This window comes from Gymnodraco acuticeps, unplaced genomic scaffold (assembly GCF_902827175.1).
Source record: "Gymnodraco acuticeps unplaced genomic scaffold, fGymAcu1.1, whole genome shotgun sequence".
NCBI lineage: Eukaryota > Metazoa > Chordata > Actinopteri > Perciformes > Bathydraconidae > Gymnodraco > Gymnodraco acuticeps.
In genome coordinates this window covers 1126761-1145413 of record NW_022990502.1, presented here as the reverse complement: position 1 = coordinate 1145413, position 18653 = coordinate 1126761, and the positions used below count along the sequence as shown (strand labels likewise).

The 18653-nt window shown below is 40.9% G+C and overlaps 1 protein-coding gene across 4 annotated transcripts in view; it reads right to left on the bottom strand.

The window, feature by feature from the left end:
- Nucleotides 1-18653, bottom strand: part of dscama (Down syndrome cell adhesion molecule a) — a 99498-nt gene that overhangs the window by 34160 nt on the left and 46685 nt on the right. For 3 of the 4 annotated variants that reach the window (XM_034226857.1, XM_034226855.1, XM_034226856.1), the window contains exons 4-7: nt 2848-2994; nt 1925-2203; nt 1057-1332; nt 301-597 (exon numbers count right to left, since the gene is read on the bottom strand). In XM_034226857.1, coding sequence (XP_034082748.1) covers nt 301-597; nt 1057-1332; nt 1925-2203; nt 2848-2994 — 999 coding nt within the window. The remainder of the gene's footprint in view (nt 1-300; nt 598-1056; nt 1333-1924; nt 2204-2847; nt 2995-18653) is intronic. The other variant, XR_004570072.1, reaches the window with a different exon arrangement.

Here is an 18653-nt window from a genome sequence, read left to right as displayed (position 1 = left end):
CATGACAACAGCCAGACAGCTAGGCTAACAGTAAATCACCCTAAAGTCCTCCCAATATGAAGCTATCAGCAGTAGACAGGCTTTATAAACATTAATGATCATACCATTGATGGTTGATCGTATTAGCCATGATGCTACAATAACACGTTTCTAAAGGAATAACTTACTCAGACGTTCTTTTAACCTCTACAATTCCAGGCACTCTAAAGGTAGCCGATCAAAAAGGTACAAAAGCAGAATAAATCAGGACATGTTGATGTGTATGTGATGGTGTGTTGGAAGAGTTGATCTGACAAGCACCTCTTACGTTTATTCGCGCCTGGTAGGAAACGGTCCCGGCCGAGTTGTTGCAGATGCAGCGATACACCCCTCCGTCTGGCACCTGGGTCTGGCTGATGTTCAGGTGGCTGACCGCATGGCCCTCGGTGTTGCTGTAGTGGGAGATGCGGTGACGGCTGTCCCGTATCACAGGTTCGTCATCCAGAGTCCACGAGACCCGGGGCTCCGGCGTGCCCTTCACCGTGCACGACAGTGACACAAACTCATTGATGTTGTAGACCTTCTCGCTGAATGAAGCCAGGATCTTGGGGGTACCATCTGGGAGGGGGAGGAAGATGTTTATGTCATTACTCTTCAATAATTATTGTCATTGATCATCTATTCAGAATCCAGACTGATTTGCTTTTAAATTGCAATAGATTCATGTCTTCTGTATTAAAAGCAGTATCAGTGTAAAGTAGATTAATACAGCTCCTTTCTCTAGCTCCACAACATCATTGATTATCAATATTCTCCTTACATTGGGGTGTTCATGGGAGGTAGAAATTACAGCAGCCTAGCTTGTGCAACAGTTTGTGAGCCCCTATCAGAAAATTTACTGCATCACCAAATAGCACATACATAGGTTTGATTGGAACATGAACACACAGACAGTTTGTATTTACTTTTGCATACACAATACTGGTACTCACAACAGAAAGAGATTATACACACAAAGTACTGTATAATATCTCCTGCAACCAACACCTCTCCAGTAAGATCACTGTGAATTCTCACCTTCCAGGATGACTTGAACAAAGTCCTGGGCGGACATCTTGGCGTGTCTGGCGAAACACTGATAGGCTCCTCCATCGCTCTTGGCCATACCAGCCATGACCAGATTCTCCCTGTTTTGGCCCGTCATGCGAACGCTGTTGCTGGGGTAGATGAGCTCTCCGTTGCGGTACCAGGATAAGTGGTACTCCTCTGAGCCTGTTACGCTGCAGGACAGTGACACCTGGCTCCCAACGCTGCCTTTCACCTTTCGCGGGCTCACCACAACCTTCAGCTGTTCTGTAGATCAGAGAGAACCGTTGATGTTTTTAACAGATGATTCGAATATTTGGACGTATGTGTGTTTCTGTAGTTTTATCAAGGCATCATGATTGTTTTGCCAGTGAAGGTTTAAAAGGCTACTGCTGTGCCTTAGAACACTACATGTCGTACACTGTGAACACTTGCCCACACTGCCGCTGTGCCCTCACAGGAAGGTTCCTCCTTCTTACCATGTGAGAATATTTACTTTAATGCTAGCTAGCAAAGTAGTAGTTTGAAAAACAGTGATTTATTTTCAGCAACAGTGTTGTGGTTTATTAGATATTGAAGAAAAACATTTGTATAACCTTTATTTGTACAGACTAAACGCAGCGGGTTTCTCCAAGATAGCAATCGTGTGAGAAGTGTCCAGCGTTCCCTAATCAACGTATTGGTACCCAAATGTGCACCATTTGGGTACATACAGTTCAATGCATTTTGCCATACTTGGCATTGGGATGCAATTATGAACTCAAAAAGAGCCCGTGTAATTAAAGAAATACGCTATTTGAGGCTATGTCTTGAAAATCAACCCAATCAACGAATTATTGGGTTGATTTGGGTCACTGACCTATAACCAGCAGCATGCCAGCCACCTCAGCGTTTCCATATCCATTCCACACTTCACACACATACGTCCCTGTGTCGCCGGGCTGGGTTCTCTCTATCAGCAGGCCTGTCACACTCTGTCTGAAGCGAGGGTCGGGCTCCAGCGGCCGGTTGTCCTTTAGCCAGCGGTATTTGGGTGCGGGGTGACCGGAGGCCTTGCAGGGCAACTCCACTCGATGAGAGCCCATGACCTCACGACGCTCGAAGCTGTCCAGGATGTGGGGCGCTGAGTTGGTGGGGTCTGCATGAGCGAATTAGGGTACAGTAAGAGATTTTTGTTATTTTTGTCTCAACACTCAATACAAATAAACCACATTCTGATACATATCGAATAACAGGGAGATTTATGTTTTATCTGGATTAACTCCATCATGCAACTTAATATATTTTCTGTTGAGACCCAATGTGCCCTTCGGACTGTTTTAAACCCAGTCCAAGAGGACCTCATGTTTTCACTGGTTTAGTAGAACCCCTCGTAACAAGTTAACTCTTCATGTGTAAAGTATTTCCCTTTGTATGGGTTTGAGGTAAGGGAGGAGATGTTCTGTCCTGAAGCCATCCCTATAAACTCTGATGACCTTTATCACATGTCATCTCCTCTTTAATTCATGTATTTTTGCTGTCACTCTCCATTCAATCACATGTTCCAGATGTTCTTTAGAAGCAAAGATCTATTTCCAATTGGTCTGCTGTCACTGTGTCGTTCCAACCAGAATCAACATTTAAATTAAAAGCTAAATGAAACCAGATCATCTAATACTGAGCACATTATTGGCTTTTTACAGTAAAACAGATTAGATCCAAAAAGAACAATTTGAAAGAGCTACAGAATGTGATGCTAATGCACAATTTTAACATATATCCATATAATTGTGTTTGAGTTACCTGAGACAATGAGGCGGGCACTATTGCTCTGTCGAGTCTCTCCTGTGTACCGATGGCGTGTCATACACCTGTAGTTGTACAGCCCGTCTTCCATTTGCACATCCAGGATATACAGGGCTCCGGTGGATGTGATGAGAAACCGTGACACTGGAAAATAAAACATCATTCAACATTACTGATGAACAATGCAATTTAAAACAGCTACCCATGAACATGGCTACTACCTGTGGGCCAACCAGAGTCCAGATATTTCACCTTTATTTGACCTCCAAGCTATGTATGGTCAATCAGAATAGTGTTGAACAGTGTTGAGCTTCTAGAGTCTGTACAACACAGTCCATCTGAGAGCGAACACAGCCTGCAGACTGAACGCTCGACTGCAGGATCTGTCACCTGTCCTCATTTAATGACTCCCCACTCAGCTTACTGTACATTGTATTCTTAAGTATAAACTTATTCTTAAGTATACACGTAAGTGCCTCAAGGATGTTGTTTATGGTTCTGTTTTTACAAATGGCACTTTCTAAACAAATAGTTACAGTAAATAGATTACAGAAAACAGTAAATAAATTGGTTCTTAATGTAGAAAATACGAAGTGTATGGCATCTGATTCCAAATGCTGCACAAATGTTACACTTGACGATAAAAATATTTAGATATTCACGTAACAGATGCAAGGCTATTAGTGACTGTTGATAGGAAAATGTCTTAGATCAAATGGTGGTAAAAATGGGCTGCTATAAAACACTGTGCATCATGTCTGCAAGGGTTTTTTTCATCAATAAAAGCATTGAATCATACAGTTGTATCAGGAATAATGATTTGGCTTGGTTAAGCGTAAACAAACAATACATATTATTCTCTAGTATGCCCCATTACAAATATCACTATACCTCAAAGAACTGTTGTACAGACAGACATCAATATTCTATTCAACAGTCATCAGAAAAGTTTATTATGGTGGCATGGAATTCATTACCAAATGTGTTTGATTCCTAAATATGGTAATTGATAATAAAAGGAATAGTGTAGAAAATTAAAAAAATATTGTTATATCTTGTGATATAAATGAAAAGAGCTATCCATGATCTAGTATAGATACTTTGCTATGTGATTTATTTATTTTGAAATGTCACATTGTGAGCAGGAGTGTTAAGGATGTGTAATGTTGTTAAAAATACAAATGATGAGAGAGAATGTGGATCTATATATACACATTAGTAGTGCTGACACAGGAACAAGATACTGGATCATATATCGTTTTTTAACACTGAACGTTGGGACCTCACAACAAATCAATACAATCCTGAAAATGCCCACTTGGATCAAATCTACTTTGTATCCATGTTTTACCAAAAGCAATGTCTGAAAAACTGCAAGTGAGACATGAAACAAACAAAAAAGAATAAGTTGCCTCCAGATTTCATCACAGGAGACAACCAACATCTTATAACCAATAACATTCTACAGTCCTTCTGTGTGTATTCAGTCTTATGCACTCGAATACCTTAAATACAGATACAGAAAATCCAATTTTGAAGTCTCTTAGCAAATATTTGCAAGTCAAGTGAGTAACGCAGCTCTGTGGTTGTAGTCACCAAACATCTGCTGCAGCCCATTTGGCGCAGCGCAGCTCTGAGGCTCTGTGACAAGGCTGTGTGTTGTGCAGCAGTGTAACACAGCTCGTTATCATGTAGCTCATCGCTCTGCTCTCTCTCCCTCTCGCTCTCTGAGGGATCACAGAGCGCTTTGATAAGCCATGGCTGCGCAGGTCGGCTGTGCTCATATAATGCTAATGTTATGCTAATGTGTGTGAACGCATAGAAGTGGAGGGAGGCAGTCAGTTTTTATGAGGAGTGATGTGTGTGCTGTAGCCGGTGGCTGCCGGGGTATTTCCTGTCAGCGATGATGGAGAAGCCAATCTGGGACGGGGATCAAGTGGGGCCGCCATATGCTCGGGGATTAAGGCAATATTGGTAGAGATATCATAATGCAGACTTTATGGGGTGTTGAATTACTCTCATTTTGTCTTGTCATGACAGTTTAACGCAGATGAAGGCTGCTGGTACCAGCCTGTGCACAGTGCATGCTAGACAAATGGAAGGAGGTGCAATCTATGATCATTGTATTATATGCAACAATCAATCATCCATTACTGCTAACATCATCAACATTTATTTTGGTTTCTCAAGAAAATCTCAAGAAATCTGATTGGCCACTTCGAGATTCTTACATTCGCAGACAATGGATGGAGTGGCGACTTCCAACATGTTTACAGACAACAGTAATGGTGCAGTGAGAAAGAAGAAATGAGAGGACAGAGAGGAGTGGGAGGAGAAACTGAGAAGTAGAGGAAGAACACAGGGAAGAACAAGAGGTACACACTCTTATTTGGACTAGTGTAATATCCAAATTGCAGTAAAAGCAATATGTAAAAATATAATTTTGATTTAAGTATTGTGGGGCTGCAGAGATGTTCTGGCTGCTTACAATATGACTTTTTGTATTTAAGTGTACATTTCTGACCATGCCTTCACTTCATCTACTGTCAGTTGTATCCTCTTCTCTTCGTCGGCCCGCCCAGCTGCTTTGGCATCGATGAAGTCACAAACACAAGACCCTTTCATTGGATCCCTACTCAATAGCTTCAATTATTCCGCATATAAGCCACACTAAACCTCCAAGAAGACTCTTTGTTCATTCAAATTTCACTTTACTCTTCCCTCAAACATAACTTGTTTGTGAGACTTAATTAGAACAGTAAGTAAAGACTGAATCATATCCATACAATAACATTGTTAATCTTTGCAGTTTGCTTCTGGTGTAGGGGTAATGTTACTGGAATCACTGGCTAATGTGGCAAGGACTAAAAGGAAAGAATTCCCGATCAGGTTTTATTAGTATAATGTGTAGGAGAGAGAGAGACAGAGAGAGGGAGAATAAAGGATCAAGAGGGAAGAGCGCCTCTGGGATACATCCACTCTCTGTCATCTAAAATGACTTACAAATTAGCTTACAGCTATGCGCTCCCAGTGAAGAAAAAAAGACTTTCATATGCAAAGTCAGATCAGAGCTAAGCAGAGCAATCAAAAAAAATCTGTCAGTATAACAGATCTGAACCCAGTCCCTCTGTCTTTGCTCCTAACACTCTATGCTGTCAGTACAGCATATGAGATGCGGTGAAGATATTGTAAGAAGCTACTGACTAAAAACTGACTTGAGTAAATCTGTTTACATATTAGCAGATCTGCATGCAGTGCAATCCTCTAAGTGTTTCATTGTTTACAGTACAGTACACCTACAACTCCTTGTGTCACCTGAGCTCAGACTTCTATTTTCTCTTTGTCTCAGTCATGGTATTATTAGATGTCAGTGCTGCATTTGTCATAGTTGATGACAACATATTTATAGACTGACTGGAAACTCAGAGGGGCTTTCTGCCACAGTAGTACATCAGTTGGAATCCTAATAAAAGGATAGGAAAATCTTTCTTTCTATGGGTGATTACACATTTGAGCGGTAAACTATGACATGCGGAGTTCCTCAAGGCTACATCCTGGGGCCCTTTAATCTTTAACATCTACATGCTTCCGCTGGCTCAGATTATGGAAAACAGCAACACTAGGGGACTATGTTTCAATAGAAGCACTGAGTAAGTCAAATGAATGACTTCAACATACTACTGTTGGTTTATAAAGCACTGAATGTTTTAGGGCTAAAATACTTTTCTGATCTTCTGCTCCATTATGAACCATCCAGAACATTCAGGGACAGGCCTGCTTTCTGTCTCAACAGTCACAACTAAACATGGAGAAGCATTATTGACTGATTTGACATGTATTTAAATATAATCTTAATGCATTTCATATTTTTTGTAAAACACTTTCAATTGCCTTCTGCTGAAATGTGCTTTAAGTTGCCTTGCCTTTGAACTTTCAAAGCTCTGACCTATCAACACCAACAGTCTGGACGCCCCTTGCAAGAAACCCGTGGAGTCAGCTAAACAATGCAGATAAATTGCTTCCTCATCACTCTGCTGGCAGTGCACCCCCTCCGCCTGTGTAACTGTCTTGGAGTGTATTAGTGAGGGGAGTGTGGTCCCTGGAGACAGTACAGTGTCCCCGTAACCTTGGCTACTCAAAGTCATACAACATGAAAAAAAATAGGGTTGCTGCTCATACTGTACAGTCGCAGCATCAATCACTACGATTCACTAAAACAATTATCTTGAGGTGGTAAATTAATAGAAAAACATAGGGTGCGGTAATACTTCAAACATGTTCTTTTTGAAAATGTGTCTTGACAAGATATTTTAAGATGAACCCACCAATTAGCAATGTAAGATCAATTTGTGCTTGGAATTTATTTATAAATAAAATAATTCTAATTTTTTTGGGAGGATGTTGGTGTTGCATACTCAATAATCTGCATCAAAAGTAATGCAATTCTCTAATTTATTTACGTTTGCATCTGTAACATTCAAAGCAACAATAATATGTCTCTTATTATGATAGACACACAACATGGAACTCCCTGATGATGAGTGTTTGGAAATTGTATTGATGTAACAGTTACACATTCATCAAAAGATTCTTGGAAAGCACTGTCAAATTGAATTCACATTTAGTAAAATGGAAACTGCCGCCATAACACTGCCATATGCGGCGCCACATTGTTTCCCACTATGAAAATGTCACACAGTGACTGGCGCCAGAATGCAGAGTGGTGTGTGAGTAATAATGAGTGTATGATGAGCCCAGGAGGGCCTGTGTTGTAATTAGGCCCGCTCACAGTTATTGGCACACTGACTCCAGTTTGATCAGGCTGGGATAAGCATGTCTATGGAGCGGGGGATCCCACCAATTTAGAGACCCTCTAATAAAAACCATTTGTCATTCTTACAGGAGGCAACCTGACAGCTGCTGTGGTTGGCATGGCAACACACAGACCTCTGTTGCTTACCAAGCAAGATTCCCAGAGTGTACTGTAAATGGTGGACGGGAGGAAACACACAGGTATACTGTCCAGTCAAATGTTTCAACGCTTACACACATGCAAAATAAATATATCAAAATAAAGTGAGAAAATAAAGCAATTTTTCTTTTACTTTGATTTCAATTATCATCAATGTCACATAATACATTGTGCTGAAAGGTGTACAATAGGATTGTACCTATTGTTCTATAGACTCTTCATAGATGTTTATATTATACATACTTGTTCATCTACATGACCCATCCCTCATGGTTGTCCAGACACATTAACAAACAAATACCCAAACATTCCAGTATGATAAACCATTATCATCCATACAAAATAAATCATTGAAATGTTTCATTTTTGATTTATATATTGCAATTTGGGTCAGTAAACATGGCATTCATTGCATGTCTATCAGACCTGGATGAGGGGTTCCTCCTTCTTACCATGTGAGCATATTTACTTTAAGCAACTGTAACAAAAACCTATTTCCTCTAGTATAACTTAAGTGTTCTGATTCTGATTTTTCTCTGACCAATGTTTCTTTCTGTTTTCCTTGTCAAAGGTTTTTATTCTGGAATCATTCCTTGGGAATAAATTGCCTGAATCTTTCTCTGCCCTCCATAAAGACTTTGAAGTAAATTGGGCCCCAGTGAGTATACAAATACAGGAATACAAAATATACGCACTCAAACCAAGCACCTCTCCTCCTTTCTCTTCACACCTGAGCTACAAACCTGAAGCAGTGCGGGTCTGCTCGCTGCATAGTTGAGTCAGATAAAATGGCTGGAATTTGTATTACTGCTCCCAATCAGCGGCAGCATCCCTCTGCTCATTAACTAGACCCACGCTAGCCCGGGGCTAACAGCCTCATATGTCAACCACAGATAAAGATGTCATTTTCTGCTTGACTGAATAAACCGCTATTAAAACTAGATGCAAATGGACGTTGAACGATATTCAAATCAGGAGGCAACAGGGAAGCTTAAACCCTGAGGCGCTTGGCCTCGACGCTGCCCCACATTCCTCTGTCGTGTTAAAACGAAGAGCAGTTTTAGATACTGTCAGAGTGATGTGGAAAATCACAGAGAACCATGAAACAATACAAGAAGGGCATTAATAATCAGTAATGATTCATGATAGATCATTTAGATGGCATCATTTAAATATCACAATCTTTAGCAGAATTGAAGTTTTATTCAGGTGCATTTGCTTATCACCACTGGACACCAACAATGCCAACCTCATTTTCAAACTAACAATACAATACGATGCGACACGATCTGATGTGACAACATACAATACCATATTATACCAAACTATACCATACTATACCGTACTATACTATACAACACGTTCTCACTCCCAACCTGTCACATGTTGACGGACGGTCAGGGCCCCTCCCCGTCACTCAGGGTACCCCTTGAGCGTCAGTTTTCAACGGGCAGGGCGTCCCATTGACTTGCATAGAACTCCCTGAACGTTGGTAATAGAGGAGTTGGGATCGCGGCGAAATGCTCTCCGCAGATCCATTCTCAAACCTTTTCTCAACCTTTTTCTTACTCAATATCAAGCCACACTTATTGTTTTTACTTCTTTATTTTAATTGAATAATGTAGGACTTTTGTTACCGTCAGTTATGGGGAGAGTAGGGGCTCAGAATACTGAAATCTGTATGGTTTCATCGTTTTTTCCTTCTAATTTTGTATTCTTTTCTAAACCGCACATTGTTATTTACTCAACAATAACACAATTATCCTTGTGTTTATTTATTTGTTTGATTAATAAACACAAGTTGGAGTCCGTCAGGACCGAGGGTCGGAGCAGCTTATTTGCTTTAGAGAATTTTACACCCGGAAGTAAGTATTCTCTCCGCTTCGCTTGACAAACCCCGTGATAGTCCTCAAGCTCTGTGATTGGATGTTTGAGTGTGCGCCGTGGGTTACGCCGAGCGTCGAACAGCACTTTGAAATGGGATGGAACCACGGCAGACTGTCCAAAACCGGATTTGAACGGGTCCATAATGGGCAGCATTAATATATACCCACATGCCAGCTAAGGTCAGAAGAGCTTTATTTAACAGCTGGTCTTATGTCTGTGACCCCTCCTGTTGTTAATTGATAAGCCTGAAACATGCACTTGTTAAGGTTCAGAGGCACATTTTGCAAATATGGCAGTAGCCATCGATCATCTTAAGATAAGATATACTTTATTGATCCCAAGTTGGAACATTTGCGTTACATCAACATGTGTAACAGTTGTAAATATGCAGTGGTGTTTATTTGTAAATCATTTAGTATAATCACACAAATTCTGTGTTTTATATTTAATCATTCTGTGTTCTTTATTTATTGAATGTTCAATACCTGACAAGGCCGGAGATGAAAAACTTGGGTCGCAGGTTCCTCAACAGTGCATTACAAGACATCTATCAATATGTGTGTATACCTCCACCATTAAACTGTCGTATTCTGCACATTTCTTATACTATCTACATACATCTTATAAGAGTATAATACATATGTATAATATCAGTTAAAATAAGTGCTTACACATACAGTAGTTAACATTGCAGGAAAGCAATATATTAGTACTTTGTCAGGCTTATTATTTAAACCCCCAAAGCTTTTTTCTTATTCAAAATAAGACCTTAACCTAAAGTATTCTTTAATGTTTGAATAAAGCCTTATTAGTTTGTCTGTCTGTGTCTCCTATTAATATCTAATAATGAAAATAATACATTTCAATAACGTGCTTTAACCACCAGGTGTCCCTTTCTATCAGCTGTGGTCTGTTATGGTGTACATATACCAATATACCAATTGGATGAAATATAAAAGTCAGCCGAATTAGTATTGATACTGCAAAGAGACTTATATTGTGAAGAGAAATTGAAGATTTTGTTTAATTGCTGATATATTTATGATCCACGTCACGTATTCAGTTTTGGTGGCAGCTCTTCCTGTTTGTCTAGAAGTCTTCTGATCAGGGCACTATAAATAGCGAACTACGGCAGATATGTAATATTTAATGCAATCGAACCGTGTATTACCATGCCGTTATGTGATGACAGTACATCTGTCTCATTACTGTGTAACTGTACATTAGTCATGTGTTAAAGTTAAAGGTGGGGTAGGTAATTTTGGAGAAACCAGCTTGAGTGCGTTAGAATTTGAAAATACACAGCCGGAAAAAATCTGCCACTTCCTTACAGAGCCCCTCCTCCAACACACAGGAACGCCCACATGACCAATGAGGGCACGAGATAAGTTTGTGCACAGATGGAAGGCTGACAGGCAGGTAGGCCCATCCAGTTACTTTAGCCGGGCCGGCTCAGATGATTGGTCGGCTTCCACAGATGACATTTTTTAATGGATTTCTTGTCAAAGCACTTAAGATATTCATTGCTATCAGGATGTTAAGAGCATTCCATGGAATATAAGAAAAAGTGTATCTCGAGCCGGTTTCTCAAACTTACCTACCCCACCTTTAACTTTAACACATGACTAATGTACATATACACAGTTACACAGTAATGAGACAGATGCACTGTCAATGGAGAGGTTATTGCACAACACTCAAGACCAAACTTTACATCTATCCTGTAGTCTTCAGAACCGACCAATGCTGACATCACTCGAGGCTGTTATCAGATTTCACACTACTCCCTCTGCAAACACAGCCCCTTTTGTCCAGTGTTTGTATCTTAGCTCCCCAATAGGAACCACTACTCCTGCGTTCCTGTGGGCACACCTGTCTGTGTAGCCAGAGCGATGAAACTCTATCTCATCAAACTGAATCAAACCATGAACAGTGTAATACTACACCAGCTAGTCTCAACCAGCTGTGTAAGCACTTTACCACATGTGTGTCTGCTTTAGGCACAACTGAGGAGGGAAGTCTCCAGCACAACAGCTATCTGTGTGTGTGTGTGTGTGTGTGTGTGTGTGTGTGTGTGTGTGTGTGTGTGTGTGTGTGTGTGTGTGTGTGTGTGTGTGTGTGTGTGTGTGTGTGTGTGTGTGTGTGTGTGTGTGGTGTGTGTGTGTGGATGCATGTGGAGCCTATTTAGCCAGAACTGGAGTCCAGCTATTAAAGCCCTGATGACTGTGTGTTTACAATGCTATCATTGGCCTCTCTCTGGCTAACGCTAAATGAAGCAGTGTTGAGCCTCAGCTGTATAATCATGAATATTCATGGCTCTGTCTGTGAGAACCTCTGTGTGTGCTGCACTGGCAGGCATAAAGGAAGCTATTACTATCTACTCAATCACAATCTGTCACTTTGTCTAGATGATCAGTCAGCCTGACAACAATTCCACTCAACGCCGAAGAAGAAGAAGAAGAAGAAGAAGAAGAAGAAGAAGAAGAAGAAGAAGAAGAAGAAGAAGAAGAAGAAGAAGAAGAAGAAGAAGAAGAAGAAGAAGAAGAAGAAGAAGAAGAAGAAGAAGAAGAAGAAGAAGAAGAAGAAGAAGAAGAAGAAGAACAAGAACTCGTAAAATATGTAGCTTCAAAATGTACTCAAAGTAACATAACTAAAGTAAGTAATTGTGCAGAATTGCTTTTTTCAGAATAAAGTATATTATATCACTGAAATGAATTCTGATTTCTAATCCATTAATGCGATATTAACATTATAAATGTTTGTGTAATTGTGATTTTTATAACATTTTAACATTATTTAGGTGGAGGCTTCATATTTCCCCAGTGGGTTTTTTGTCTCTTCTGAACTGCATATTATTTTGTATCTGTTGTGGATTTTTTAACCCAATAAACAACATACATTAAAACATGTTCATATGTTTTTGCACACATAAGTACCAATTTCATTGATAATGTATGTGGATTTCATAGAAAGGTACACATCTCAGTGTTGATGACATTCCCTTTGAGCGCTTGCTAAACTGGGATAACTGAGTGTAAAGAGTAACTCCCATAGTGCCGTTCCCTCGAGACTTCACGGAGCCAGACTCCCGCTTATGGAAAAGGACTTAAATACAGTGCTCATCGGTGTTTCATGGTAATTTGCGGTGGCAAGTGGAGCAGGCGATGGCGCTGTGCGAGTAAAGAGGAGGGGGCAAGAGGAGGATTAGATAATCAAACAGTGTGCCACTTTAAATAATCTCTGGCTCCTCTGGGGGAGGTGAGACTTAAAGCCGGAGCCCTTCTGATTTAATTGTCTGATTTCCCCGTCATTACGGTTGAGGGTCTCAGTAATTCAGGTTTATTACATATTCAGGAGCCACACTGAGCAGGGGAGGGATGGAGGGAGAGAGATGAAGGTGGAGAGGAAGAGTGTGGGAGGAAGTTGACGAGGTCTGTGTGCACTGAAATATACTTTTGACCCCCACCAAGAAGAACAACCTCCTTTTTTGTATTCTATAAAGGGAACGATTTTGCAGATAATGGCTGGATGTCTGAAGATTTGGGAAGATGTTGGGGACATTTGAATGACCAGTGACAAGGCAGAGGGTGGCGTCAGTTTTAAATGTTGCCAGGTTTGTAAAAGCTACTTTTATAAAGATGCATATCAATAATCTGGCAACCCTCAAACCCAGCTACATTGGGAATGTTTCAGTGAGAGCAACAAATGGTGGTGGATTTAAAGCAATTGTTTCTTACAGTTGCTCACATAGTTCATCACAAAAAAAATGGTATTCGTTAAATCTTCGTAGCACAAACAAGTGATTGTTTAAATATAGTGCAGATGTCACAATGCACTCTTTGTTTGTCTTCAGGAAACTCTGAAGGACTGCACCAGAATCTCATCTGAGGAAACTACCATATGCATATTTCAAATGTAAAAGTGTCAGATCTAAAGGTACATAATAAAATATGAATATCTAAAACAAACTAAATGCAATTTATTTTGTCTTGGAAAACCTAAATAAGCAAATACAAATTTCAATTGTTTTGTATAATCTAGCTCGCGTTTTCATGAAACACTTCAGCAATAAAAAAGGTAGAGAAAAATACTTGACTTAAACGGATATGTATATCACTTTTGGATCATTGAGCTAGAAAACAAAACAATACATGTTGATGTAAAATAAACTACTACTTTGGTCATATTGCTCCAAGAATATAATAAAACACATAATAACTAACGGTTAAAACTGAAAAGGTTTTTCTGTCAGTCTGCAGTTTCAGGAGCTCTCCATGGTGCTGAACTCAAACAGGAAGCTGGAGCTACCGTTCACAGCGTCTGAGTTATCCCTTCAAAGCAATAGCAAACCAGAACCAGGAACCTGCGTAGACTCTTGGACATAGATGTGAAGATAGAGAGATAGTATTACATGTGAATTAAGAACAATTTCATTCGCATGTTAATAAAACTCATCTCCCTTTTCTCTTTAGGCAAGGCAAGGCAAGTTTATTTATATAGCACCTTTCAACACAAGGCAATTCAAAGTGCTTTACAAAAAATGAAAGACATTAAGAAAATGGCATTTAAAATCAGTCATTAAAAAGAAAAGCTAATAAAATAAACATTAAAAGAAAAAGTACATGGATAAAAGTTACAGTGCAGTCTAAGATGTGAATAGTTCAATTAAAAGCAGCGACAAAAAGAAAAGTCTTCAGCCTGGATTTAAAAGTAGTCAGAGTTGCAGCGGACCTGCAGGTTTCTGGGAGTTTGTTCCAGATATTTGGAGCATAATAACTGAATGCTGCTTTACCATGTTTAGTTCTGACTCTGGGGACAGAAAGCTGACCAGTCCCTGAAGACCTGAGAGATCTGGATGGTTCATCATTTAGCAGGAGGTCAGAAATGTATTTTGGGCCTAAAGCATTCAGTGCTTTATAAACCAGCAGCAGTATTTTAAAATCTATTCTTTGATACACAGGAAGCCAGTGTAAAGACTTCATTAACTGTATTAAACGGACAGTACACATCTATGCATGGATTACTCTGTTATTTGATTTACTAATGGAAGTGGAATTGAAAAAGAAATGCTGACAGGTTGGAAGCGCCCTGACATGCTGTGGGTATGAAAGTCTATAAATGAAAGGCCGGCCGAGCACATTAGAGTGATTATGAAGAAGGACGTGAAGAGACGGCTCTCTAATGAGTCGCCTGTGATCATGGCCCCGAGCTACACCAACTGTGTCTCCACATCACATGTCCTCCAGTCTGCTCCGGGAAACACTTCCAATGCAGAGGCAGTCAAATTCCCTCCTGCATTATTCCATTTATGAAAACACAAACAACTATACATCATCAACACATTCCATCTACATCAAAACACATCTCTTACAAAGTAGCTTCATTTCTTTGACGCATTCCAATGCAGGCATAAATAGTATGTAGCTGCTGAGGTGAAGCTACATTTCACTATTGTATGAAGTGATGGGTACTTCAAAGACCATTACAAACAAATGAAACAACAACAGACACATTTCAGTAAGAGTCCAAATGGTGTACCTGCATCAACATTAGTCGGGCGAATGAAGAATCTGTAGTTTTCATATCTATGAAGATCTGCTGGAATGTTATAAAACGCATAAACGCGAGTCATTACGGCTAATAATGGGAATCTGTGAAGTACATACATGTAGTAAGCACAACATTGGCTTCCAAAATGTAGTGAAGTCAAATGAGAATGTAGCATTAAATATGAATACTCAAGTACTTTAACATTGTAATACAGCAGAGTACTTGAGTCAATGTACTTCATATCAGCTGACAATCACCAGCCTTCGACACAGAGAATGGAGACACACCCCTCTTCCATGGTATCACATTCTCCACCTTTCCCTACAAAGGCTCAAAGTCACTATACATCTCTTTCTATTTCCCCTTCCTCACATCTATATCCCTTCCTTTGTCGCCGTCCCCTCTGCCTCCCTGCTTTTCATCTCTTGCCTTTTCTTTGTCCCCCCCCCCTCCTCTCCCCTCTCTACCCCCGCAGAGCATTAGCTTGCAGTGGTCAGGCTGCCTGACAGCTGCTCCACCTGAAGAATATCAATCAATGTTGCTGTGGAGACACCATCAGACTCCTCTCATGTGACTGTTCATGGACGGGACTGATCCAGTGCGTTGTTTCCTCTTCAATGTGTGAATATTTACATGTTATTAAGGATCTTGAAGTGATCTCTCACAGCAGCCACCTCTTGCTGCTAATCTATTTGAGGTGTGACTAATTGAGTAGTGGATGCAAAACCCCACGATGTCAGACTATCGCTCCAGATGAGCCGGGCAGACAGGCGTGGGATGGAAGTGTCTCTCGCTGCTAACACATGACAGGAGAGTGAGCGCTGTACAAATCATGCTGCTCAATATAGGAGCACCCTCACAGTGCGGCTAATCACCATTAAGGACTCTTCTGTTCATCCGTGCAGAGTAAAACAGTAGTCATATTCTGTTTGATATATTTCTGTCAGATGTGGGTATTTATCTGTACATAGTTGCACTATTTTACCTCCTTATTTCTCTGTTGTTTGTAGTATTTTGCAGAGGTGCGAAAAGTACTCAGATCTTGTACTTGAGTAAAAGTAGAAGTACTCAGATCTTGTACTTGAGTAAAAGTAGAAGTACTCAGATCTTGTACTTGAGTAAAAGTAGAAGTACTCAGATCTTACCAAGTACCAGAGTGTAGGAATACTCTGTTACAAGTAAAAGTCTTGCAATCAAAATGTTTCTCAAGTAAAAATATTGGGATCAAAATATACATAAGTACCAAAAGTAAAAGTAGTCATTGTGCAGATTGGTCCATTTCAGAATAATATATATGATATGTTTTGATTATAAATATTGATGCATTAAAGTGTGATCAAAGCTGGTAAAGGTGCAGCTTAAGTACAGTACTCAAGTAAATCTACTCAGTTACTTTACACCTCTGGTTCATTGTACGGTGCACTGTTTATGGGGCTGGGATTTAAAATGTTCATTGCTAACAACAATACTTAACATTTTTTTTCATCTGACAATAACACCTTTGCATCTTGTGGGAACCCATTTACAAAAAAACAACATGAATGTGTGATCTAAATAAATCCTACTATTTTGAAGAGAGGTTGTGATTACATCACCTAGCAACAATTCCTGCTGGATAGCCAAATTGTCAGGAGACCAATCACACACTTCCCTCTAATTGCTCCAATCTACCTTCCCATACGGAGCACAGCCCCCAAAACGGCCCCCGCCCTGCTGCTATACACAACACTCAGCAGTGAAACGGCTCCCTACAGACCCGTCGTCAGTGGCGCCGGTGCCAGGCCCGCCAGCGGAGGGTTAAGTAAATATTGGGCGAAGCAGCTGCTCTCAGAGAACCACGGCTGCCTGTGTTCCCGCCTGGTCCCAGCCTGGTATAAATCACACACAGCAATTAGTGCCACGCCGTCCCCCTGCCCTCGTTAAACAACCTAGCCGCTGATGAAGCCCATAAACTCCATCAGACACCAGCCTGCACGGGCGGAGGAAGGAAGGACATATGGATGGACGGACATCCGAGAGAATGATCACTGTTTCACTGGAATAATTGACTTTTTGAACCACTGCGTTTCACATAAAGCAGTGTGACTACTGTCGGTTGTTCACCATAGAGCTACATTGTTCTTCCACAATACTAAAGGCTCTACTTTACACCCGCCGGAAAAGTCAATGCTAGTTTTAGTCTGACAGATAGGGATTGTGCCATTGACCAACAAAAACATGCCACAGTCAATGGTGCGGTGTTGTTCTGATGTATAAAGGCATTCTTTTGGTAGTTGATGCACATACACAAGGCATTGCAAAGATAAATGAAGTCTCTAAAATGACACTCCGTAGTCGTTCCGATCCAGGACTTGAACCAGCGACACAAGTCATTCATCCTCTGACATTTCCTGGCAATCTATCCAATGACAAACTGTCACTATTTTAGACATTTTATGGAAACAGTTTCGTCGCACGCATCTCTGCTTGTCTAGCAGACATCTCTCAGTGGATGTCTGCTCATCACCTCAAGATCAACCTTGACAAGACTGAGCTGCTTTTCCTTCTGGGAAAAGATTGTCCCACTCTTGACCTGACAATCAACATCGGCACCTCTGTTGTTTCCCCGACTCAGACTGCAAGGAATCTGGGTGTGACCCTAGATAACAAACTGTCAGATACACGCTTTACAACATCAGGAAGATACGTCCCCAGCTGACACAGAAAGCGACTCAGGTTCTGGTCCAGGCTCTCGTCATCTCACGCCTAGACTACTGCAACTCCCTCCTGGCTGGTCTACCTGCATGTGCCATCCGACCTCTGCAGCTCATCCAGAATGCAGCGGCTCGTCTGGTCTTCAACCTTCCTAAATTCTCCCACACCACTCCGCTCCTCCGCTCCCTTCACTGGCTTCCGGTAACTGCTAGAATCCACTTCAAGACACTGGTACTTGCTTACCATGCTGCGAATGGATCTGGCCCTTCCTACATCCAGGACATGGTTAAACCGTACACCCCAGCGCGTGCACTACGCTCTGCATCAACCAAATGGCTCGCTGCACCCTCGCTGCGAGGGGGACCCAAGTTCCCATCAGCAAAAACACGTGGGTTTGCTGTCCTGGCTCCAAGATGGTGGAATGAGCTCCCCATTGACATCAGGACAGCAGATAGCTTACACACCTTCCGGCGCAAACTGAAAACTCATCTCTTTCGACTCCACTTCGAGCGATAGAACTATTAACAAAGCACTTTTATACTAATAAAGGACTGACTTATCTAAAGCCAGTTGAGTAGCACTTGAAATGTTTTAGCTCTATGAAACCTGATGTACTTATATGATTCTGTTTTCTTCAAGGTTGTATCTTCTTGGTCGAACGCACTTATTGTAAGTCGCTTTGGATAAAAGCGTCAGCTAA